The sequence below is a fragment of the Martes martes genome (genome assembly GCF_963455335.1).
Source record: "Martes martes genome assembly, chromosome: 3".
Lineage (NCBI taxonomy): Eukaryota > Metazoa > Chordata > Mammalia > Carnivora > Mustelidae > Martes > Martes martes.
Genome location: NC_137890.1, coordinates 125,384,238 through 125,410,131, shown reverse-complemented (window position 1 = coordinate 125,410,131; position 25,894 = coordinate 125,384,238). Strand labels below are relative to the sequence as shown.

At 37.1% G+C, this 25,894-nt stretch overlaps 1 protein-coding gene across 3 annotated transcripts in view; it reads right to left on the bottom strand.

The window, feature by feature from the left end:
- The window catches only part of LNPK (lunapark, ER junction formation factor), a gene marked incomplete at its 5' end in the record, with an annotated part of 81,670 nt that extends 61,003 nt beyond the window's left edge, over window positions 1-20,667 (bottom strand). For 2 of the 3 annotated variants that reach the window (XM_080798738.1, XM_080798739.1), the window contains 4 exons: window positions 10,924-11,111; window positions 12,319-12,360; window positions 14,146-14,234; window positions 20,529-20,667. In XM_080798738.1, coding sequence (XP_080654864.1) covers window positions 10,924-11,111; window positions 12,319-12,360; window positions 14,146-14,172 — 257 coding nt within the window. Of the gene's footprint in view, window positions 1-10,923; window positions 11,112-12,318; window positions 12,361-14,140; window positions 14,235-20,528 lie in introns of all 3 variants that reach the window. The other variant, XM_080798740.1, reaches the window with a different exon arrangement.
- Between the last annotated feature and the right edge of the window lie 5,227 nt (window positions 20,668-25,894).

Below are 25,894 nucleotides of genomic sequence, written 5' to 3'. Positions count from 1 at the left end.
AAAGAAACTATTAATACACTTAACATTTTGAATGGATCTCAAGAATATGCCAAATGGAAAAAGCCAGTTTCAAAAGATTATATGCGATGTGACCTCATTTTATAATTCTTGAAAAAACAAAATTATAGAGATTAAAAAACAGATTAGTGGGTGGAAGGATTAAGAATGGGGCAGGTGGAGGAGGGCTGGTATGACTACAAAGAGATAGCAAAAAGGAGCCCTGTGGTATGTGTGCATGTATGTTTGTATGTTATTCATTTATTTATGTAATCCCTACACCCAACGTGGGGCTTGAACTCATGACCCTGAGATCAAGAGCCACATGCTCCACCAACTGAGCCAGCCAGGCACTTCAAGTCCTGTGGTTTTAGAACAGTTCTGAATCTGAATTGTGGGGTAGTGACATGAAGCTACAGATGTGATAAAATTACATAGAAATAAAACACACACACACACACACACAAAAGTACATGTAAAACTGGTAAACTCTAATAGACTCTGTGAACTGAACCAACATCAGTTTCCTAGTAGTGATATTTTACTACTCATGTAAGATCTTACCACTGGGGCAGGCTGGGTGAAGGATGCAAAGGACCTGCCTGTACATTTTTTGGGGTTTTTTTGCAACTTCATGTGAATCTATAATTATTTCAAAATAAAAAGGTTTCTTTTAAAGGAAAATTCATAAAGCAAAACTGAACAGAGAGAGGTTGAAATATATTACTAGAATACGGAAGAACTATACAACATAATAAGGTAGTGTTCATTGATATTATTAAGCTCTATGTGCCTGGGGGAAAAAATATATATCTTCAAGTGTTTGTGAAAGGCAACAATTGACCAAATAGCACACGACCAAAAAAAATCCAATGAATTCAAAGAAGTAGAAATATTATTAAACAATATGCTCTGAAAGCGATAAAACAAAACTAGAAACAATAACTAAACCAGAAACCAAACATACAAACACACATTTGTCACCTGGAAAAAATGCTTAAATTCTAGATACTAAATTTAAAAAATCATGATATCTAGAATATAATCAAAGTAAATCACTACATATCAAAACATGTGCAAATCAAAACCACAATGAGATACCACCTCACACCAGTCAGAATGGCTAAAATTAACAAGTCAAGAAATGACAGATGCTGGCGAGGATGCGGAGAGAGGGGAACCCTCCTACACTGTTGGTGGGAATGCAAGCTGGTGCAACCACTCTGGAAAACAGTGTGGAGGTTCCTCAAAAAACTGAAAATAGAGCTACCCTATGACCCAGCAATTGCACTCCTGGGTATATATCCTAAAGATACAAACGTGGTGCTCCGAAGGGGCACGTGCACCCGAATGTTTATAGCAGCAATGTCCACAATAGCCAAACTGTGGAAAGAGCCTAGATGTCCATCAACAGATGAATGGATAAAGAAGATGTGGTATATATACACAATGGAATACTATGCAGCCATCAAAAGACATGAAATCTTGCCATTTGCGACAACGTGGATGGAACTAGAGGGTATCATGCTTAGCGAAATAAGTCAATCAGAGAAAGACAACTATCATATGATCTCTTTGATATGAGGAAGTGGAGATGCAAGGCGGGGGGGGTTGGGGGGAGGTAGGAAAAGAAAAAATGAAAAGATGGGATTGGGAGGGAGACAAACCGTAAAAGACTCAATCTCAAGAAACAGACTGAGGGTTGCGGGGGGGAGGGGGGACGGGAGAGGGTGGTGGGGAAATAGACATTGGGGAGGGTATGGGCTATGATGAGTGCTGTGAAATGTGTAAACCTGACGATTCACAGACCTGTACCCCTGGGGATAAAAATACATTATATGTTTATTAAAATAAAAAAATTAAAAAAAAAAAAAGACAAGTCTCACTGCTCTTGGACAATAAATAAATAAATAAATGCAAAAAAAAAAACATGTGGAATAAAATTAAGCAGTGATCAGAAACTATCATGACCTCAGATACACATATAATTTATTTATTGTTAGTAAATAAGAAAGAAAGAAAATAAATGTATGATGTACATAATTTAAGTTCAGGAATAAAATAAGCCTAAGAGGAAAAAAAGAATAAAAAGAAGTAATTTCTTAAAAGCTGGTTCTTTGAGAGAAAAAGATACATATACAACTAAGAAAAACGATCACAAAAGAGAAAATGTACAAATATACATAATAAGAAACAATAAGGAAGCAATAATCACAGATACAAAAAATATTTTTAGCTTTTTTTTTTTTTTTTAAGTAGGCTCCATGCCTAGCACAGAGGCCAATGCGGGGCTTGAACTCATGACCCTGAGATCAAGACCTGAGGTGAGATCAACAGTCAGAAGCTAACCAACTGAGCCACCCAGGTGCCCTATAAAAAAAAAAAAAAAAAATTAAATCACTGAGAGTGATGACTACTACTATTACAACACTCTACAGAAATACATTTCAAAACTAGAATGAGTGGGCGCCTGGATGGTACAGTCAGTTGACCATTCAATTTTTGGTTTCTGCTCCAGTCGTGATCTCAGGCTCATGATCTCAGGACTGTGGGATGAGCCCCACATCAGGCTTCAGGCTCAGCTGTGGGATCCACTTCAGATTCTCCCTCTGCCCCTCCTGCTCATGTGCGCCTGTGCACTCTCTCTCTCTCTCTCTCGCAAAAAAATAAATCTTTAAAACTGTAGAATGAGTAATTACATATATTTTTAACAAAACTAACCTTGGAAGAGGCAGAAAACCAAAAAGATTAACTACTATTGAATTCAAAAAGTTGTTAAGACCTACACGCCATAAAAAACCCCAAGCTCAGAATACTACCAAACTTACAAAGCACAGATGCCAGTTCTATTTAAACTAATCTAGAGCATTAAAAAATAAAAACTTTTTATGTTTATATAAAATGATTACAACTATGAAAGTAGAAATTTTCCTGGAATTCAGGGTTTCAATCTTTGAATTCAATATTTAATATAATCTATCATATTAAGGGATATAAGATGAAAAAAATCAAATGACTATTTCCATAGACAATGAAATAGCATTTAACAAAATTCAACAATCTTTCTTGATGTAAAAGAAAACTAAATATGAATAGAAAATTCCTTAACATGGTAAAATGTTCCAATGCAAAAGTCAAAATAATTCCCATGATAATGGGAAACATCAGAAGCATTCCCAAGGAACAAATTCAGAATGTTCACTGTTTTCTCAATAACTTAACATTGTCCTAAAGGTACTAGCCAACAAAATAAGCCAAAAGAAAAAAAAAAATCAGACGAAAAATATGAAAGGCAGTAAAATTTTTGCTGTTCACAAATGTCTGAATACTCATAAACTTTTTTTTAAGATTTATTTATTTATTTGAGAGAGCAAGAGCGAGAGCACAAGTGATGTGCAGAGGGAGAGGGAGAAGCAGACTCCCAGCTAGCTGGGCAAGGAGCCGACACAACGCTAGATCCCAGGACCCTGACGTCCTGAACTAAGCCGATGGCAGACACTTAACCGAATGAGCCACCCCAGTGCTCCAATAACCATAAACTCAAAAAAAAAAAAAAAAACAACTGAAAAACTTATTAGAAACAAGATGGGGGTATCTGGATGGCTCAGTTGGTTGGGCACCTGCCTTTGGCTCATGTCATGATCCCAGAGTCCTGGGATCCAGCCCCACATTGGGCTCCCAGCTCAGTGGGGACCCTGCTTTTGCTGTCAAATAAATAAATAAAATCTTGAAAAAAAAAACAAAACAAAACAAAATTTAAAAAAACAAGATGATTCTTGTAGTTGAATACAGAATTAGTATGGAAAATCAGTAAGTTCAAATATACAATCAATTCTAGAATATACTAAAAACTCTCCCTTAACCTATTTCATTAAATCATCCCAGTTGTTCTTTTCTGAATGAAATTGATACTATTTGAAACATTAGTACAGTATGAATTTCTGTTACACATAATCTAGTGACTTGCACTATAAAATTACAAAGGTATACTAACAGGGAATACTTGGAACCTCAATATAACAAAATCACATTTTAATTATAGTAAATGTTTTAAATCCCTAATATTTAGTGTTTTACTGTACTAAAATTAAAAATGGTAGATGTTAAAATATAGCAGAATGTCTAAAATTCAATCAACATAATCACACCTTCCTCACTTGTACTAAAGGATTAACATGAAAGTTTTTCATCAACCTTCAAATATGAAGCACTTTCTGACAAACTTAGGTGCTGTTTTTCCAACAACCACATCACCCCCATCCAATTTACTGTTTTTAGAGGAGATTTAGCAATATATAAAGTTAAAAATGAAAAGATATGCATGTGTCAATATTTATAACTACATTAACTATTTTGTCAATTTAACTATCAAAGGCTTTAGCAAGAATTACCTTCACATTCAGACAAACTAGTAACAATGATTTATTCCTTATAAGGAATAAGGCAGGAATCAAGCTTTTTCTCTTTAATTGACTTTAATTTACATATATATATATAACTCAACACCATTTTCCGCCAATGATTTGAAATGTCATTCTATCGTATAAAAACCATATAGATCACACCATACTATATACATATTATATATAAAAATTTCTTTGAGAATTTATTTCTGGATTCTTGTGTCTCTTTGGTCTATGGAAAACTTCTAATTAATTCATACACTATTTATGCACTGTGCCAAACTTCTAATTAATTTATATACTATACTCTATAGCAAACTTTTAATTAATGAAGTTTTATAATGTATTTAATGCCTGGCAGACCTCTGCTCCTTATTCCTCTCCTTTTTTAGAATTTTCAGGACTATTTTTATGTGTTTATTTTTCCATTAAAAAGTATGGAGGGGCACCTGGGTGGCTGACTTGGTTGAGCATCCAACTCTTGGATTTCAGCTCAGGTCAGGATCTCAGGGTTCTGAGATTGAGCCCCTCATTGGGTTCCATGCTCAGCAGGGAGTCTGCTTGAGATTCTCTCTCTCTCCTGTCTCCCTCTGCCCCTCCCCCCTTCTCTCTCAAATACTAAGTAAATCTTTTTTTAAAAGTGTGGAAAAAGTGTGCCCAGATTTTTGAAGTACTGTTGGTATTTTTAATGTGAACACACATTTTTAGATTAATCTAGGGAGAACTGATCTCAAAATAATACTAAATCTTCCCATCTAAGAATAGGATCTGTCTCTTAATTATGTCTCAGTACATAATTCTTTCAGTATAAAATTCTATTAAGTGAATAACCATCAATATTCAAATATCTATCAACATTGCAAAAGTGATGGCTTACAAAATGATTTCTTACCTACCAAAACCTCTTAGTAAATATTCTCTTTGCGTAAATAACAAAGAGATGTTCACAGATACCTTCTCCTTTAAGAGCCAACTTTGGTTGATGACAGATACTTTGTATTCTTATTAGAGTGCCATGAAAGAAATGTTTAACTTTCCTCAAAAGGCTTGTCAAATTATGCCTGTCAACTCTTCTAGATGGATTGAGAAAATATATTTTGCCAGTTAGTTCTGAGGGGGGCAGAAAGGAGGCATTAAAAGCTGTGTAAGATCAAAGCCCTATCCTCAAATGGCCTTCAATTCAAGTAGGAAAACAAACAAACAAAAAGAAAACATAAAAAAAAAACAGGGATAAGACAACCTTCCTCAGTTTCTTTGCTGAACTTTTTCTTTCCCTAACTCCATTTAAAGAGGAATTTAGAAAAACAACCAACCAAAACAGAAGGAAAATATGGTTAAATCCTCTGGGAAGGTCAATGTTTTATGCCAATAAGCCTCTATAATGATCTTATAGAGAATGAAATTTCTAGAAAGTTACATTCTGTAAGAATAAAGTATCCAGGAGTAAAGTCTAAGACTGCTTGTAGAGTCAGGTTAAGAGACAAAGCTTAATGGCTGTTCACTCTTAGAAAATGAACCAATTCCCACAGTAATGCATACTTGCCAGCTTAATCAAGAAATACAAAACTTAAACTATAATTCAAACCTTCCCTCACCATGGACCATAGCCTTAATGACTCTTATGAAATAGGTTCAGCGTTTAGATTATAATTTATTTCAGTAATAGTTGAAATATACTGAAATAGTTGAAATATATTTCAATATGTTAAAATATACTAAAATAGTTGATCAGAGATGTAAGTTAATTATTGAATCTGAAAGGCAAAAATATAATAGGTTGGAATCATACCAAGTTCCTCCATATGAAGGAAAGAAGATACAGTAAAAATCAAAGTATCATATATAGAATACTGATATCCTATAACAAAAGATAACTTGAAGATAGTTATGATTATGTAATATACGCTCAGTCTTCAATCTATAACTTCTCTGTCCAGTAAAAGCATTTGGGAAATCTGGAATGCAGAAATAACAGTCACTTTTTGCAGTTATCAGGTAGATTTCTAAGCTTTATAATCAGCGTTGACAGTGTTAAGTAAAACACTACATTTTACTGCTCTTTCTGCTTCCATTTCTTTAAGTAAACCCTGGTCTAGACCACAAAATTTTTGTTTCCAGGAAAAAAGTCCAGGAATAAGCTAAGGCTACAGATCACACAAAAGAAAATGTCCTGTGATAAGTCATCTTTCTACATACCACAACATCTACTTTCTCATTGTTGTATTTTATTTCATGCTGTTTTGATTGTCATCAATCAGGAGGACAATTCTATTCTTTGTTTGATGATTGGCCTATGCTTCCAAAAGTGAAGAGCTCAGTGAAACAGAAGCTGCTGCAGTTGAGAACCAGGTCACAAATGTGAATGAAACAAAGTGAGAAATGGCTCTGAAGCTTAACAAACCAAGAAATACTAGATGCAGGTGATGCAGAACTAGGAGGACACAGTAAGGATAATAGAGCCTCATACTCAAAATAGGAGAAAAATCCAACTGAAGAAATAATAAACATTTTTTTAAAAATTTATGTGTATGTATGTGTGTATAAATATTCGCTATTTGTAGGAAGGACTCTAGGTCCAAAAACTCCCTTTACTAAGGGAATGTTGATATGCGTAAAGTAATAAAAGAAAAATGTTTGCAAAGAAAGAAAAAATAAAGAAAAATGTCTTACCTTAAAAAAAAATTATGTTTCTCTACTTTTAAAAACAATTAGTATATGATTTACTTGCCCAAAAGTCTTCTGCAGCATACCAGATCCAGTAGATCAGTTTGTGAAGAGCCATTAGAATTAGCACAGTAAAGTTCCCTGTAAGACATTCTTTTGCAACTAGATAAAAATCTTTCATAATCAAAAAATCAATTTTGGGGGCACCTGGGTGGCTCAGTGGGTTAAAGCCTCTGCCTTCAGCTCAGGTCATGGTCTCAGGGTCCTGGGATCAAGTCCCGCATCAGTCTCTCTGCTCAGCAGGGAACCTGCTTCCTCCTCTTTCTCTCTGCCTGCCTCTCTGACTACTTGTGATCTCTGTCTATCAAATAAATAAATAAAATCTTTTTAAAAAATTCAATTTTGATATGGAAATGGAGGTCAAGTGAGGTTTTTTCTAAGTTTTTAAAGATGCTTCAGTCAAATAAATACCACATGTATTCCCTTTCTAAATTTTTCTCCCCTCTTTTTGTAAAACACTAGAAAAGAACAAGGAAAAGGGGCTCAGCATTATAAAATCTACTGCCACGCCCAGGATAAGAAGCATTCCAAAAAACTCCAAAAGAGAAAGCAAAGGGCAGAGATTTTATTTGGTACTATGCGTGCACTCAATTTTTGGCTCTTTATCTATATACAAAGCTAAAATTTTGTGGTCTCCAGTTCCAATTTGAAAATATGCCCTGTACTAAAGATTAAACAAACAAAAATTTTTTTACTACAGCAGTCCCAAAGAAAGATCAGACACCTGCCAAATGTCAAATCAAAAAACGTGAATATCACCCAATTCCTTCTTTTCCCTTACCTTCCATTTCCTCTTACCAAGTTGTCTCAGTTGTATTTCTGAAATACTGGCATCTCTTTCACCTCCACTGCGACTGGGATGTCAAATCCATCTTTACCTTTAAACTCCTATAACAGCATCCTAGCTGATCTCCCTGTTTCTTGTCCTCCTCCTCCTCAGTCTCCACAGGCAGTACACATGATCCTCTTAACTTAAATCTCATCATGCCATTCTTCCACTAAAACCATTACAAGCTTCCCATTTCACCCAAAATGAAATACAAACTCCTAGGCCATGACCCTCCCATGATCCAGATACTTTGATTCTGCAAGCACACCTCCTTTCACTCTTTCTCTCCACCACACATTCCATATATACTGATCTTTCTGACCCTCAGATAAGTCATGCTCTCTCCTACCTCATGCATAGCCTTTGTATTTTCATTTTCTCTTCCTATAAAGACCTCAACTCTTGGATTTTTGCTTTTGTTTTTGTTTTTAGGATTTGAAGAACACATTGATGTAAAAAATTCAAACAATACCAAAAAACCATATGGAAAGAAACAACTACTAAGAACGACCACCCAAAGAGAATTTCCATTAATACTCTGAGGATAATCCATTCTTACATCTCTCTATGGATTCATACGCTATTATATACTGTATATATAAATAATCTTCCATCAATTCCAACTCTTTCCAAGCTGGTTCTTTCTCGTACATTAGTTCTCAACTCAAATACCACCTTCTCAAAAGAGGGACTTTTCCTCTCTATATCACCCTGTTTATTTTCTTCACTGCACTTCTTTGTTTACTTGTCTCTCATTTTTTATCTGTTCAATCCCCCATAGAATGTAAGCTCAATGAAGGCAGAGATCTTGTCACTACTTTCTCAATCACGAAGGTCTAGCCCAAGACTAAACACACTGCAGGTGCCCAATATTTACCGAATGAACAGATGGTGGTTCTGTTTAACATTAATAAGCTGCCAAATCCTAAATTAATATCTCCCATTCAAATTTATCTCCTGAGCTTCATACTCACACTTAATCATTCCACTTGGCAGCTCCCTCTAAATAGAAACAGGTATTTCAGTCTCAGTTAGCAAACCTGTTCTTCCTCATAGGAGTCCCTATTTAGATGGTATTCCCTATTTAGACAAATGACACTACTATCAAACAAATTTCCCAAGCCATACATTTAAATTCTATCCTGGATGCAATTATTCCCCCTCACCTCACACCCACGGAATCACCACGAGCCTCTCCAAACTACCTCAATTCTACCTCCTAAGACTCTTCAAGACTCATTCAAGTCTCATTCAGCCCATCTGCTTCTCTTCACTCTCCTGCCTTCACTCAATAGCAAATCACTGTCACTCATTTTTCCCCAGACAACCGTAACAACCTAACTTGCTGCTTTAGAACCATTCTTATTCCCCTCTAATGGCGTAGCCTCAATAGTATTTTCAAAATAACAGTATGATTACATCATATTCCTTCATAAAAATCTTCAATGGCTTCCCATTACTCTTAGATTAAGTCTTAAAATCCTTATCATGCATTAGAAGGCCCACAAGAAATACTCCTTGCCTAACCACCCAGACTTTCCCTATAAACCAGTCTTTGGCCTTCTTTCAATTCTTTAAACCTACCATTCTCTATTCCCCTCACGGTTTTCATATATGCTGTTCCTTCCACCTAAAAGACTATCCACCAAGTCACACCACCCTTGCAACACATAATCATCTTTTGGGTCTCAAACTCAAAGGCCACTTCCTCAGGGAGGCTGTGGTAGGCATAAATCTAAAGCTATCTCTCTTCCTCCAAGATTTCCATCCTCTGTTATACAATCAAACAGTAATCTAGGTATTGCTGTGAAAGGACTTCCCAAATATAATTAAGTATTACTCAGCTGATTCTAAGCAAGAGAGATTATCCTGGATTATCCTGATGGGTCTAATATAATCAGTTAAACCCCGAAAGGCAGAGCTTTCTCAGGGCTGAGGGCAGAATTGGAAGTCAGAGAGATGCAGCACAAGTCAGCAAGCAACGTGACTAAACCTGGAAGATTCTCCCCCCAAAAGATTCCACATAAGATCCCAGTCCAACTGATTGACTACCTTGATTTAGGCCTGCAAGACTTTAAGCAGAGACCCCAGTCAAGCCACCTGAACTTCTGATCTACACAAACTATGATACAACAGATGGGTGTGCTCTAAGCTGCTAAACTTGTGGGAACAATAGAAAATGAATACAGACTTCCCTGACCCCCACCTCCACCACAGATAGTGTTAGAGCCTCTGTTAAATGTTCCCATAGTATGTGACACTTCTCTTTCATAATATGCATCATACTTATTACTTAATTTAATGTATGCTGCCTAAGATCTACATTCAGAGATTCTGTATTTTTGTATACCATACACCATTATATTCCCACACCTACAAAATTGCTACTTATAAATGTTTATAGAGTAAATAAACCAATTTCTTATTCATCTGTCTCTCCAAAGTCTCAATCATGACACACCTTCGGTAAAATGCTATATTATAAAATACTGCTATAAGGGTCAGTTGCTTTATAGCAGTGACTGAAAAGAGAGGAAAAGAGATGGGATGATTGGAATATATTCAGAATCACTTGGGCAGTTGTTTTTTGTTTGTTTGTTTGTTTTACAAACCCTCCCTCACTTATAACTACCCACAATCTGAAATGCCCACTCCTTGCCCTGTATCCCTGGCCGGGGGGGGGGGGGGGGGGGCATGACCATCTATTAGAGAATTACAAAAGAATTACAAAAGATTCCCAATAGAGCCATTATTACTAATGTCACTGAGTCATATTCCTCAGGTATGCTGAATTGTAAATTAAGGTTTAACACACACAGTTGGTTTACTTTTCTAAAGAAATGCTTTGCAAAAGGAAAAAAAAGCAAATTTACTCAATCTGAAACATTTCTATTTCACAATAAAGAGAGACTGAATACATTTTAACCGTTCAAAAAGAGGAAAAGTCAACTGAAAGGACAATTTACTTACATCAATGGAAAAGCAAAAAATGGAAGTGTCATGGCAAGTCTTGCTGTAAATTCATCAGGAAGATACCACAAATATACAATTAAACATGTAAACAGATAAAGAATTGAAGAGTAGAGAATTAATCTTCCAACCCATAATTTTTGTAATCTCTGATTTTTTTCCCTAAATTCTTCCAATGCTTGAATTTCCTGTTAAGAGAAATTGTTCTATATTATTGAATTGAATCTCAAATTTCATAATGAAATCAAAATATTAACAAAAAAATTTTAAATGATAGATTATATATGAAGAACTCTGAAAAGTCAATGAAATATATCTTAATATCTTAAAAAAGAACATAATATGAAAAAGAAAATTAGAAATAAAGGTAAAAACATATGAAAATGCTTATTCTGACAAGTCACTATTTTATTTTTTAAAGATTTTATTTATTTATTTGGCAGAGAGAGACAGAACACAGCAGAGGGAGTTGGGGAGGGAGAAGCAGGCATCCCACCAAGCAGGGAGCCTGATGTGGGGCTCAATCCCAGGACCCTGGGACCATGACCTGAGCCCAAGGCAGATGCTTAATGACTGAGCCACTCAGGCACCCAACAAGTCACTATTTTAAATGCAAAATTAAGGGATGCCTGAGTGGCTCAGTGGGTTAAGCATCTGCTTTCGGCTCAGATCATGATCCTAGGGTCCTGGGATGGAACCCCATGTCAGGATCATTGTTCAGCAGGGAGCCTGCCACCCGCCCTGCTTGTGCTCACTCTCTCATTTTCTTTCTCTCTGAGAAATAAATAAAATCTTTAAAAATAAATTTAAAAAAATTAAGATACTATTTTTGACCTACCAAATTAGCAAAGATCAAGCATGAAATTGACACCAATAAATAGTACTTCTTAAACTAAATAATAATTCTCCCTGTATAAGGTCTAAAAATTGGCTAGAAATTAATTAATCAATTAATTTTTAAAATCTAGCTACAAAAAGAAAGAGTTAATAAAAATTAAAACAATGACCCATACTAGATTCTTTCAATCTATTCATCACTTTCAATATTCCTAAGCAATAGCCACTTTTGATAATGAAGTTTATGAAGTTTTTGGACTGATAAAACTGTTGCAGACTATCTCATAATCTACTTTATCCCATCTGCAACATTGTTTTCACCATTCTATACATCTAATTTCATACTAACAGGTTCTAGTGACACAGACTTCTTAAGTCACTGAGAGACTTCTGATTTTTTTTTTTTTAGATAATATAACATTAAAGTTCTCAGGCTTACTCTATATCATCTCTAAATTCCCAAGCCAGATCCAGTCTCCAAAATAATATACTTATACTAAAATAATATTTATGCAATACCCAAGATTAATTAAAACACCCCAGAGCCAAAAAACATACCTTATCTATATTTTCCAGAACTTCTACAGTTGAAGGTTTTGTCTGTTATAAAGACAGATATAAGACATTAAAATTTGTTACTGCAAACTTAGAAACACTTTGACTTATAAAATTATAAAAGAAGATTTTAATTCAAAAATAAGTTTTTTCAAAACTCAAGTAATATGTATTCTTGTTTATTAATGAGATTTAGATTTAAATAAAAATATAATTATAAGCAGAACTACATAAGATTGCAGAAGTAAGCATTTTCCTACTTGGGTTTTTAGTCCTAAAGGTACTTTCAACTCCAACAGCTCAATTTCTACCATTCTTTCTTTTTTTTTTTTTTTTATTTCTACCATTCCTAATCCCAATAGAACATGCTTTTATAGAGAAAGTTTTCCTCCAAGAAAAATTTTCTTAGATATGATTATTCAAAAGAAATCATATATTTATGATGGTCTAAAGATGGTCTAAAGACTAAAGATGGTCTGATCTACTATTGCTAAAAGTTCACTTAGGACTCTGAAAGTCAAAATCAATAGGTTACCTTCATTCTGAATTCCTAAAGTATATTTCTGAAGATCAGATTTTTAAAAGACATCTAAGAATACTTCATTATGGCAGTTTGTTAAAAATATTCTTTACGCACCCACAATAAAAAACAGCCAAAATATCTCATACAAAATGTCTCATACGATACCAACTATATACTCAATAACATAAGAGGGCAGTGGATATCAATTCATTATAGTTCCCATAACAGTTTTTAACATTAGGTTGAACCATATGAAATTGCTTTTTATGTAAGTCAAAATGGTTGAATATTGGCAATTTCATATGGTTCAACCTAACAAAGACTAAAGAAAGGTAGACAAATTTGATCCTCAAGCAGAACTGTAATAGAGTTTTAAAGGGAGGAGCAGAGAGTCTATAGAATATCAATCCAAAACAAAGCATTTCCATAACAGTCCAAAAATTAGTCTACCAAGTATTGCTAGACTCCTTATGGTAAAAAGGAGTTAAAAATAAGCAAAGTAGGGGCGCCTGGGTGGCTCAGTGGGTTAAAGCCTCTGCCTTCGGCTCAGGTCATGATCTCAGGGTTCTGGGATCGAGCCCCACGTCAGGCTCTCTGCTAAGCAGGGAGCCTGGCCCCCTCTCTCTCTACCTGCCTCTCTGTGTACTTGTGATCTCTCTCTCTCTGTCAAATAAATACATAAAATCTTAAAAAAAAAAAAATAAGCAAAGTAATTTCTCTGAGACTACATTATCCTCTCTCATATTAGAAAAGAACATTTATTAATATATTTTATATTTTATAGCACTAAATAGGAGATACTTCCTCTAAAGCCTTAACCAATAAAATCAAACTGCATTTCAAATTTTCTTTACCTTTAATTCCTAAAAGTATACTTAGTATGACTTCAGCAAATACATAATAAACAAAAGATATAGCCCATAAAAACATTAAGTATTATACAGCATACAACTATAATTTCAATCAACAATAACAGTAATTTCAACTATTTTTCAAACAAGATTGAAATGTAGGCAATACAAGAAGAAAACAAGAAAATATAACCATTTGCATGTGAATGCATAAATAAATTAAAATAATCCATAAGTCAAAGTGAAATAATTAATGTTAAAGAGTCATTAAGATACCTATATAGCAAGTGGAACTATTAAAGTCCAAATATACAACTAATTCATCAGAGAAGAAAATTAAATAGAATTAGGGGTAATATCAAGCTCTACTCAAGGCTATAGCACAAAGGAGACTTTACAAGTAGGATTATATGACACTTTATATTAGACTAAGAATTGGATGTAAAGAAAACTTACCCTCCATCGAGAAAATAATCCACCCATCTTTTATGTGTAGAAGACGAGCACAGTGATAAATATCATCAATTATCCAAAGGAATTCACAACTAGAAATAAAGCAAGTATTTGAAAAATTTTTAAGTTAAACACACATTATACCCACTATAAAACTTAGATGTTGCAATACTGTCTAAAAATACTATACAATATTAATTTCTTTGAACTCCATTTATGTGGAAGTTTACTTCAGATAGTCTTGGGATAGAATCTACCCTTCAAGAAATCCCTTCTTCCATGCCAGGACACATTTAAAAGTGAAAATATAGCTGAAAAGGCTTTTAAAAGGCAAGGCATTTTAGGAGTGTATATTCATACCACTTTGCAACTTGCTGTTCTTTAAAGTACGTCCCCTAATGTTATAAGAAAAGTTTTACCATACTACTTTCATTCTACATGCTTAGATACAACGTTTCCATCATTCAGCTGTCTCCCAACTAAACTAGTTACTCAGAATTAGGGGTATCTTACAATGTTTAGAATAATATTATTTTACAAGTAATAACAGAAAGCCCATGGATTTTGAGAAAGAAAATAAAGGTTACAAGACTACTAGTGAGCTTGAGCAAATCATTTAATGCTTTTGAGCTTTAATTTTCTTTTCTGTAAATTAGCCTTAATATACCAGCACTTCTCACAGGATAGTCTTCATTATTACCATTTTACAGATAAGAAAATTAAGTGAAAAGACATTCAGCGATTGGCCCAATAGCTCAGAAGAAACAGGATTCAAAGCTACTATCTTCAGGGACACCTGGGGGCTCAGTGGGTTGACCATCCGACTCTCTATTTCAGCCTGGGTCATGATCTCAGGGTGTGAGATGTAGCTCTGAGTTGGGCTCTGTGCTGGTTATGGAGCCTGCCTGGAATTCTGTCTCTTCTTCTCCCTCTGTCATTCTCTCTCTAATTAAAAAAAAAAAAAAAAAAAAAAAAAAAAGCAGACAAAAAACCACACAAACTACCCTATCTTCAGACTTCCAGTCTGTTCACTACTGTTCCAATACTCAAATAAACATTTCTCTCTGAAATTGTGTCTAAATTGGGGCACCTGAGTGGTTCAGTTGGTTAGGTGTCTGCCTTCAGCTCAGGTCACAATCCCAGAGTCCTGGGATTGAGGCCCACGTTGGGCTTCCTGCTCTGTGGGAGCCTGCTTCTCCCTCTCCCTGCCACTCCCCCTACTTGTACTCTCTCTGTGTGTCAAATAAATAAATAAAATCTTAAAAAAAAAAAAAATTGTGTCTAAGTCCCTAAAGCCAGTTGACCTTCATGTCAGCTAGCTATGTCCTTCTTGTAATCATTTTTCTATGACTCTCAAATGTATTACAATATTACCATGTGGATGAAAATGTATCAGCCATCTTAGATTCTAAATCAACTTACCAGCCCATAATTATGGATCTTTTTTATCCTTTTATATAGAAATAGTGAAAGTATACTTTCAAATTTACATATTTTTTTACCAGAAATAGTTATATACTGTCAGTGTATAAAACTACTTCATTCCACACACAAAATAAGTTATGCCATAATTCTCACATTTTTTAAGGCCATTAACGTAATAAAAAATGATGCCAGTACCAAGGAAATACATTCACTCTGCAACACTCTTTATAGATTAGAATTAGCATAAGGCATACCAATCTTGGACGTTCTTGGTTAGAGAAATAACAAAGATCCTAATTACAAATACTTTCACTTTACAAAGTGATTTCTAGGACCAGAAATAGCTATAAACTGTCCTAAAAAATTTTGGTGTTTATAAACGAATGTTACAAGTCACATTTAAATTGCAACCTAAGAACTATTAATCCTTCAATATTAACTCAGTATTCAAATTTCTAAAATGCGGTGGTAGGAAATCCAGAAACTTTAATGAATAAAAGTATAAATCTCTCAGTTGAAACATTAAATAGATCTTAAAACCTTCTTAAGATGCTAAAAATACTCACTAAGAAAGGTGACTGGCTTGGGGACGATTTATATGAACCAATGAACTTGGTACTTTCAAAGTATATAGTATTTGGGAACTAATTGTATGGTAAGTAGCACAGTGTTTTATACATAACTGACCTACACATTTTGGTTTGTAACAGTTATATGCCTCCGAGTTAAGTTTATACATATTAAAAATTGGAATTTTTAATATTTAAAGGTAATAAGAGGGGTGCCTGGCTGGTTCAGTCGATAGAGCATGGGACTCTTGATCTTGGGGTCATGGGTTCAAGCCCCATGTTGGGGGTACAGTTCACTAAAAAATAAATAATTTTTTAAAACAACATTTTAAAAAAGCAATGACAACAGTAAAGATACCAGCTAAATATTTGATAAATACTTTATCTCTGGTATGCCCTAAAACAAATGCTTTACATGAATTTTATTATTTAGATACTATTATCATCCCATTTTATAAATGTCAGAAACTGAGGCTAGGGAAGTGAAGAAATTTGCTTCCAAAAATATTAAATAGCATAGCCAGACACAGGGTTTTAGTTGTGTATTTTTATGAAGCAAATAGTTATTCCCAATAACACAAAATCAAAATTAAAGTTTGCTTTGTATAAATTAGATTGGAATATTTATATATCAGATACATGAAAGCACCTCTGACATTCTCAAATCGCTGGTAAACAGAGCTACTGAAGTGGAAAGTAAGTTATAAACATAAGAGACGGTGTTGGTACAGTGTATCATGTGGCCCAATTCCTCATTTGATTAAATCTGAATGCTTAAATCTGCATGGAAGAGAAGCTAAATGATTTGCCAAATCATTTTGGCAGCTAGCACCAGCAAGGGGCAGAATTGGTACTGAAAGTCTACAAGTACTGCCTTTACTTGTTTAGTGCACATCACTTTATAAGTGTAATATGAAATATATGCATAATATTGCAATTAATACCAACCTTGACATCAATTATTTGCTTGGAAAATTGTTTTGATGTTAATGACTCAAACTATGGCTTAGCCTTTAAGATCCCTGAAGCAGAGTATTATGCTTTAAAATTTGTCCTCTAAAATAACATTAGGGTAAATAGTCATCAAATGCCTATCCATGCTTTCAGGATCATAATCAAAGAATGAGTTAACCCTCATTGTTCCATCAATTTTCCTAAAATTCCAAATTCCAGTATTTATTAAAGAAGCTGATTTGCTATAATACTCATGTAATGGTAGTACTTTCCAACAGATATGAAACATAACACTCAATCTTTCTATATAGCTTTAATTTCATACCTCTTCTATTTTCAAACACTTTTTCCCTCCTTGCCACACAAACATCTTACCTCCAATTCCTGTGGCCCATTACTTACTATGAAACCTTGGGCAAATAAGTTACTTAACCTCTCAGTTACTAAGTATCTTCAGGAAAAGAGGGATAGTTAAGGACCCTCTTAAATGTTGAAAGGCTGAAATGATGGCATAATGCATTTGAAATTATTTACAGCTGTGCCCAACATATAACTAATTTCTCAAAACAAATTGTTTTTACTGCTGTGGTCATTGCTGTTTCCTAGTCCATCTCTTCCAACACATCCTATTCCGTCTCTTCCAACACATGCAAGATATATGGGAAGCAAATAACCAGCATTTCTTTCTGAAGCATAAATCAAGGTTTGCCCTTGAGTGGACAGATTGCTCAGTCTCAAGTGGCTTATCCCCAAGAACTCTTCCACGAATATGTAGTCTCTTTCCACTCTGGTATCACAGTGGCATCTGACATGACCTTAAGAGCTGTATACATCTAACGTGTTTTTCAATAAATAATAATACCCACTATATTATTTCAATGTTTCCTATTAACTGATATTCACACTCAGGTTTGGGTGTCAGAATTTAAAATCTTGGGTCACATTGTTCTTAAATTTTCAGGTCACTTCAAGTCATATTAAAATAATGGAGGGGCACCTGGGTAGCACACTTGGTTGAGCGTCTGACTCTTGGTTTGGCTGGGGTTGTGATCTCAAGGTTGTGAGATAGAGCCCTGTGTGTGGCTCTGTGCTCTGCACAGAGTCTACTTAAGATTCTCTCTCCCTCTGCTCCTCACCTCCCTGCCCCCCACACCCCACTCTCTCTCTAAAATAAATAAGTCTTTTAAAAAAATAAAATAATGGAGTAAAAAAGGTCTGGATCAAAATATGCCTCAGATACATACTAACAATGTGATCTTGGGTAAATTAAACTCTCTAACCTCAGTTTCTACATTTACATAGTGGCGAAAATACCTACACTTCACAGAACTGTTGTGTGAATAAAATGAAATTAAATATCACTTGGCACAATGTCCAACAAGTAGTGAGCACATAATAAATTTTAGCCATTATTGTCATTATTATCAGGAAGCACATGTAGTACAGACAATACTCCTCACACAGATACCCTTCTAACTTCTTATAAAGTACCTATTTTGGGGGTGCCTGGTGGCTCAGTCATTAAGTGTCTGCCTTCAGCTCAGGTCATGATCCCAGAGTCCTAGGATCGAGCCCCAGGTCAGGCTCCCTGCTCAGCGGGAAGCCTGCTTCTCCCTCTCCCACTCCCCCTGCCTGTGTTCCCTCTCTCTGTCAAATAAATAAATAAAATCTTTAAAAAAAAAAAAAAGTACCTATTTTCATAATTTTAAAATTGGAAAAATAAATTAGTTTGTATTTTAACTGAAATTGTATTCATGTGCTCTAGTATTAAAATATATATATATATACTCTGCATACTCTTCCATTAAAACAGCAAAGAAAGTTAACTTTTATGTTTATCAAGTTCCAAACCTAAGTGCAAAGTACTCAGTCACCATCAACAGTGCCTCTCTATTGTACTCTTCGATTTAAGATTAAAAGTGATTTGTTCTAGATCTCTTTCAATTATTCTAACTGAAAAGGCAATTCTGAAATATCCTAAACCACCATATTTATTGATCAAAAATAAAATTACTGAAAAGAAGCACACCTCTAAAAGCACTTTTATTATATGCTGATTAATTCTGGTCTTCATGGTAAATTGATGTCCGTTCTGAACTAAACACTACCAAAAATGCGTATTTAAGTAAAAGATCTCTATATTAAATCATGTCTGGTTGCTAGCCATATAACTTCTTAGATTTTCTATCAAGTTAAAAATATACAAACACCGTAAATTTATTAACAGCGGTGAGCTAATCTTAACAGGTGACAGAGAAACTTAACATTCTAATTTTAAATGCACCACTCTTGTTTTTAAAAACGTGTTCAAAATCAACTTCCTCCTGAAATGGAACTATGGGGGCTGCTGAGAACAAGAGATTATCGCTCCCTGCCATTCCCTGCCAGTTTGAACACATGCCTGAAGCCAAGCTTACCCACATGCACACACACTGCTGTTAACAGGGTCAGTTATGTTCATGGTGACACCCAGGCCAAAGAGATAGGAGAAAACAATTGACATAAACCAGACGCCAACTGGGAAAAGCGGAACGTGGAAAACTCCGTGAGTCACGGGTTTTATTACCATGAGGGCACCATCAGCAAAACTGAGTTCACTAATACCAACTCTCTCAATCATCATACACAATATTAAAGAATTAAACTATTCTTAAACGATTTTTATTTTTAAGTAATCTCTACACCCAATGCGGCCCGAACTCACACACACACCCCCATCAAGAGTCCCATACTCCACCAACTGAGCCAGCCATCAATTAAACTACTGATGTAGTTCAGATCTGCTCTTCTCCTCTGGACTTGCCTGTGACACCTACGCAACCTCGCCCTTTCCTCCACCCCTTATACCGCCCACCTTCCCTCAATAAGGACAACGGCAGTAGACAGGCTTCTCTAAGAACCACGTAATCCACGCCCACATGCCTGGGCCGAGCAGCATGACACTGACAGTTTTCCGTCTCTCTCAACCGGTCCAATTCGTGGCGCCTCCGCACAACTCAGACAAAAAGAGATGGACAAAACACTCCAAGCGACAGCTTAGCGTTGAACCTTCTGACCCTTCATCTCGACAGAGGTGGGCCCAAGAGCCGATGCTCAGCTCAATCTATTCGCTCTCCGGACTCTCTGAGAACAAGGCTGGGAAACTACCTCCCCTTTGCGGGAGGTGGGGGCGGGTGGTGTCCAAAAGGGTTCTCTATTACTCCAGAGTCACCCCTGGCACTTTGCTGGGAAATCAAGGGGAGCAGGAGGCGACGTTGGTCAGCGCGCAGCCCGGCGGGAGTCGGACTAGCAGCCGCCGCAGAGCTCTCAGGCCACTCCGAATGGGGCGGGGGCGCCCGGGAGAGGCAAGCAGGGAAACCGGAGCTATCTCCCAGAGAAGAGCTCAGCGCGCTTCCCCTCTGCCGAGCCCTCCCAACTGCCTCATTTTCAACGTTTTACCTGCAAGAAGCGGGCAAAGCCCGGCGCTTGCGTCCACGTCTGCCAGCTTCGGCGGCCACTGCGCAGCCTGCCTCCCGAGCAGGCAGCAGCCGCCACCGACAGAGCGATGGGCCCGGCCAACTCCTTCCCATCAAACCCCGCGCTCCCGCCGCCGGCCAATCGGCGCCGCGGCCGGCGCGCGCCGCTCCCCGGTCACGTGACTGTGACCGGGGCGGGCAGTTGGGGCGGGCCAGTCGGGCGGTTGGCCGGAGGGAGCTTGTCCCTTTAGCTTCTGCTGCTAAGTAGGGTGCTCATCATCGCGTCTCGGGGGTGTACTGCCATTTATTATGAGTCTTACCACTACTGTTACTTATTTTCCTCTGCCTCCTCTTACTCTTTGCAAGCCTGTTCTCCCAACTCTCACTGGAGAAAGACAACCCCGAAACTGATCCTGGTGGTCCTAGACCGCCGAGAGAGAGACGAGTGGGGTTGAGGGTGGAGATGGGTGCGTCTGGCAAGGACTCCTCCTTAAAGGATCCCACGATCAGCTGTCATGCAGCCGGCCGCAGAGCAAGTTAATACTACCACACAGCTTAGAAGAGGCCGGTTCCCAAACAAAACGATGGAGAAAATTCAGCCTAGACTCCAGAAGTGCTTGAGGGTTTAATCAGTCGTGGACGTCAAAAAGGGTCATTTGATGACAGGACGCTTACCTCACCCGTGTGTGGTAAGCTTCAGATGCCAGATGATGATGATTTCAAACCCTTGGATAACATAAGCCGAACTTTCTATCCTAAAACTCTGAACTCAAGAATACTTCCTTCACAGGTCGTGATACGTGGGCCCACAAATAAACCACCCAGGCTGCATTCACTTCAAATTTGAAACATTGGCTAGAGAGCGTTTGATTTCCTAGTCACCTGGAAGTGAAAAGTCTAAATAACAAAAGATCTTGAACCACACAAGGTAAACAGGAGAGTAGGGTTGAAAAGCAAGCAAAAGCTTTGGTCACGTTTTACCTCTGGGACGTGTTTTAACCCTTTGTGTCAACATTTTTCATGGGGCTTTTCTATTTTGTTTACCTACATGTTTTAAATTTTCCATAGTTTTTGAAGAGTGGCATTGTTTAATGTGCTACATGTAAACTTTGACAAAGCAACCAGGTAAGGTAAAGTAAGAAATTGAGCATAGGATCTAATTGGTAAGAATAATAGATTATACTGGAAGCTACCAGATAATTCACTGTGGAGTTGTTTGTCCTCACCGTAAAATTTTTAGTTACAGCTTTGTAAGCTTGAAAGGATGAAGGGAAGGGGGGACCAAAGTTTACTTCTTGTGCACTCTGGGTCAGGTATTTAACAAATCTGGAAGAAAATAGGAAAACATTTCGTCTATTTCAATATGAAAATTTAACCATTTAATTTTCATCCTTTGCTGTTTCAAAGCATATTTTTTAAAAGGCCTGTGCAGTTAATGCAAATATATCTCCTCACCTCAGGAATATCCTTTCCTAAGAGAACAGGGAAGAAATATTTTCTACTTGCTAGTGATTTGTTCTCTAGTTTTAACTGAGCCATCAAGGTCTGTTGTAAAGGGGGAAAGAAACAGGATGGGGGAAACAAAGAAGAACTAGCCAGGTGCCAGATATCCCAAAAACCTAATCCTGAGACAAAATTCCTAGGTAATTGTTCGGGAAGAGGAGAGACTAGTCCTGGGAAGGGGAGGGTGAGATGTATGAATCAGTAGCACTTTTAATCAAACAACTTTTTAGGTATCATTTTTCAAATGGGGAAATTGAATAGAAATATGTATATTGTTGAAAGTAACACTATACGTCTGCCTCCTTTATATTAAGCAGTTTGTCAGGCAGTGAGGGAAGACCAAATATTTATTGTGGACAAAATCCTGTGTTAAGTGTAAGGATACAGAGATAAATAACAGAGCTGCCCTAAAGCAGCTAACACTAGTGAGAGAAACCTTCAAGAAAACAAACCAAAAAATACAGGGTACATAAGTACTATGATAGAGGCAAATGTTCAAGGGAGTGAAAAATGATAAAGCAGCAGCAGCCAGAGGGGATATGAGAAAACCAATGAAGGTGGTGCTTCAGCTGAGTCCAGATATTAAAGAATTATTCCCTACTAATCCTAAAACTGTCCTGGGATAGATTCTAAGAAAGTGAAATCAGGAAAACACCAGAGGGGGCACCCAGGTGGCTCAGTCGTTAGGTGTCTGCCTTGGATTCAGGTTGTGGTCCCAGGGTCTCAGGATCAAGCCCTGCATCAGGCTCCCTGCTCAGCGGGAAGCCTGCTTCTCCCTCTCCCGTTCCCCCTGCTTGTGTTCCCTCTCTTGCTGTGTCTCTGTCTGTTAAATAATAAATAAAATATTTTTTTTTTAAAAAAAGGAAAACACCAGAGAAGATGAGAAAGGAAACAAACTACTCTAGTTAAAGGAATGCTAAAAGGTCTAATTCAACAAATAAGTAAACCACACTTATTTAAAAGAATAAATGAAAATTGCAAGATATAGGTGCTATGAGAGCTTATAAGAGGGTCATTCATTGAACTGGTCGGAAACATTAGGGAAAAATTCCTTGAGGAGTTCATACTGGAATGGAGATCTGAAGGATGAGATACTGAAAAAAGAAGAAAAGGAAACAGAGAACATGTCTAAAGACCTTTCATCAGGGAAGAACACTGCAAGCCTGAGAGACTGAAAGCCCAATGCTGCTAGCACAGAGAATCAGAGAGAGTGTTACAGTATGAAGCTAGACACCAGACCTTGCCGACCATACTGAAACAGTTCGTCTTTTTCTTGAGAAACAGAGAAGGGAATTAACTGGAACAGATTTGTGTTTTGAAAAGCTCATTCCAACTGCAATGTGAGAATATGAACAGGGCCAATTAGGGTCTATGGGTGGTAGTTAGTGTTGGTGGTATTTCAAATGGATTGGGGTGGGAGCAAGGAGATAAAGACAAGTGGAGAAAATGGAACAATTTAGGAAGTAAAATAGGAGATTTGAAGATAGAATTAAATCTGGTGGGTGATGTGGAAATATTGGGGTTAGGAGCAAATGGTCAAGAAAGAATTCTTGAGGGGCGCCTGGGTGGCTCAGTTCTTAAAGTGTCTGCCTTCAGCTTGGGTTGTGATCCCAGGGTCCTGGGATTGAGCCCTGCTTCGGGCTCCCTGCTTTGCAGGAAGCCTGCTTCACCCTCTCCCAGTCCCCCTGCTTGTGTTCTCGCTGTGTCTCTGTCAAATAAAATCTTTTTTCTAAAAAAAGAATTCTTGAGACATCTTTGGTGCAAAAAGGTGGTTTTATTAAAGCACAGGGACAGGACCCATGGTCAGAAAGAGCTGGTGGGAGGTCATGAGGGATAGCTGGTTACAAACAGTTGGGAGGGAGTTAGGGACAGTACAAGCCGTCAACATATTTTGGAAATAAGGTTTCCAGGACCCTGAAGGGGCTAGCTATTGTTAGGAAAAGGTCATTTATTACTGTTATAACTCAGTCATGAGACCCTTTAGATGAGTATCAGTGGGGCCTTATGCTTGGAGTATGATTGCTAATATATATGCTGAGGGGCAGGGATAAAGTAAGTTTCCAAAGGAATCTCTGCATGTTAAAAGTATATATACTCATAGGACCCTGGGGGGTCAGGCTAAGATTGCCTTTTGCCCTTAGCAAAGTGTCAACATCGAGGCAGCTGAGCTCCTAGAGGAAGGTTACTCTGCCTGTTTCAAGGACTTGTCAATGGGCTGTAAGTAGTACAGAAATTTAATTCTTCTGCTTTTGTTACCCACATCAGTGAGGTGGACTGGGGATTATTTTTTTATTTTAAATTTTTTTTTATTATGCTATGTTATTCATCATACAGTGTGTCGTTAGTTTTTTATGTACTTTTCCCAGATTCATTGTTTACGTATAATACCCAGTGCTCCATGCAATACGTGCCCTCCTTAATACCCATACCCAGGCCAACCCATCCCCCCACCCCCTCCCCTCTAAAACCCTCAGTTTGTTTCTCAGAGTCCACAGTCTTTTCTGGTTTCATCTCCCCCGTCTGATTTCCCCCCTTTCACTTTTCCCTTCCTTCTCCTAATGTCCTCCTTATGCTATTTCTTATGCTCCACAAGTAAGTGAAACCATATGATAATTGATTTTCTCTGCTTGACTTATTTCACTCAGCATAATCTCCTCCAGTCCCATCCATGTTGATAAAAAAGTTGGATACATCCTTTCTGATGGCTGGTCCATTGTGTATATGGACCACTTCTTCTTTATCCATTTGTCTGTTGAAGGGCATCTCGGCTCTTTCCACACTTTGACTATTGTGAATACTGCTGCTATGAACATTGGGGTACATATGGTCCTTCTTTTCACTACATCTGTAGTTTGGGGTAAATACCCAGTAGAGCAATTGCTGGGTCATAGGGTAGCTCTGTTTTTAATTTTTTAAGGAAACTCCACACTGTTTTCTAAAGTGGCTGCACCAACTTACATTTCCACCAACAGTATAAGAGGGTTCCCCTTTGTTAATTTTAGCCATTCTAACTGGTATAAGATGGTATCTCAATGTGGTTTTAATTTGAATTTCCCTGATGTCTACAGCCATACCACACTGAATGCGCCTGATCTTGTCTGATCTCAGGAGCCAAGCAGGGTTCAGCCTGGTTAGTACTTGGATGGACTGGGGGTTAAAGAAGAGGAAGGAGTCTGAGATGATGGGATCTCTGCTAGGCATGGTGGGTTGATAATAATGCTATCACTGAGATATGGGAAACACTGGAAGAGAGTTGGGTTTGAGGGAAGATGGTGATTTCAGTTTGAACTTGTTGAGTTTAAGATGTTTTTGTGACTTCAAGGAGAGAGATGACATGTAAATAGGTCTATTATCCAGCACTGAGAAGTCTGGGCTAGAGGAAAAATATATATTTTTTACAGTTTGGAATCTTTCCTTTTCAACAAGGTACTTATTTTTTCAAAATGTAAAAAAAAATACTATTTATTATAAGTAAACATTTTGTTTGTAAATACACTATGGAAAACAAAATAAAAGGTAGAAGTCTTTAAAGCTGTTTCCCAGAATTCTCTGTGAATCACCTGGGCCTTGGTTTAAAAAACAAATTCTCAGGCCCCTTCCCTGGAGATTCTAATTCTACATGTCTGGTATGGAGCCCAGAAATTTGGATTTTTAACAAGTGTCTCTGGTGATTCTTCTTATCAGGAAGTTTCTCTGGGCAATGGTAGTCAGTGCCAGAGGCCACCTACATAAGAGTTATCAAGGCACTTTAAAAAATAAAGTGGGCACTCTTGGGGCACCTGGGTGACTCAGTCAGTTAAGCATCTGCCTTCGGCTCAGGTCATGATCCCGGGGTCCTAGGATCAA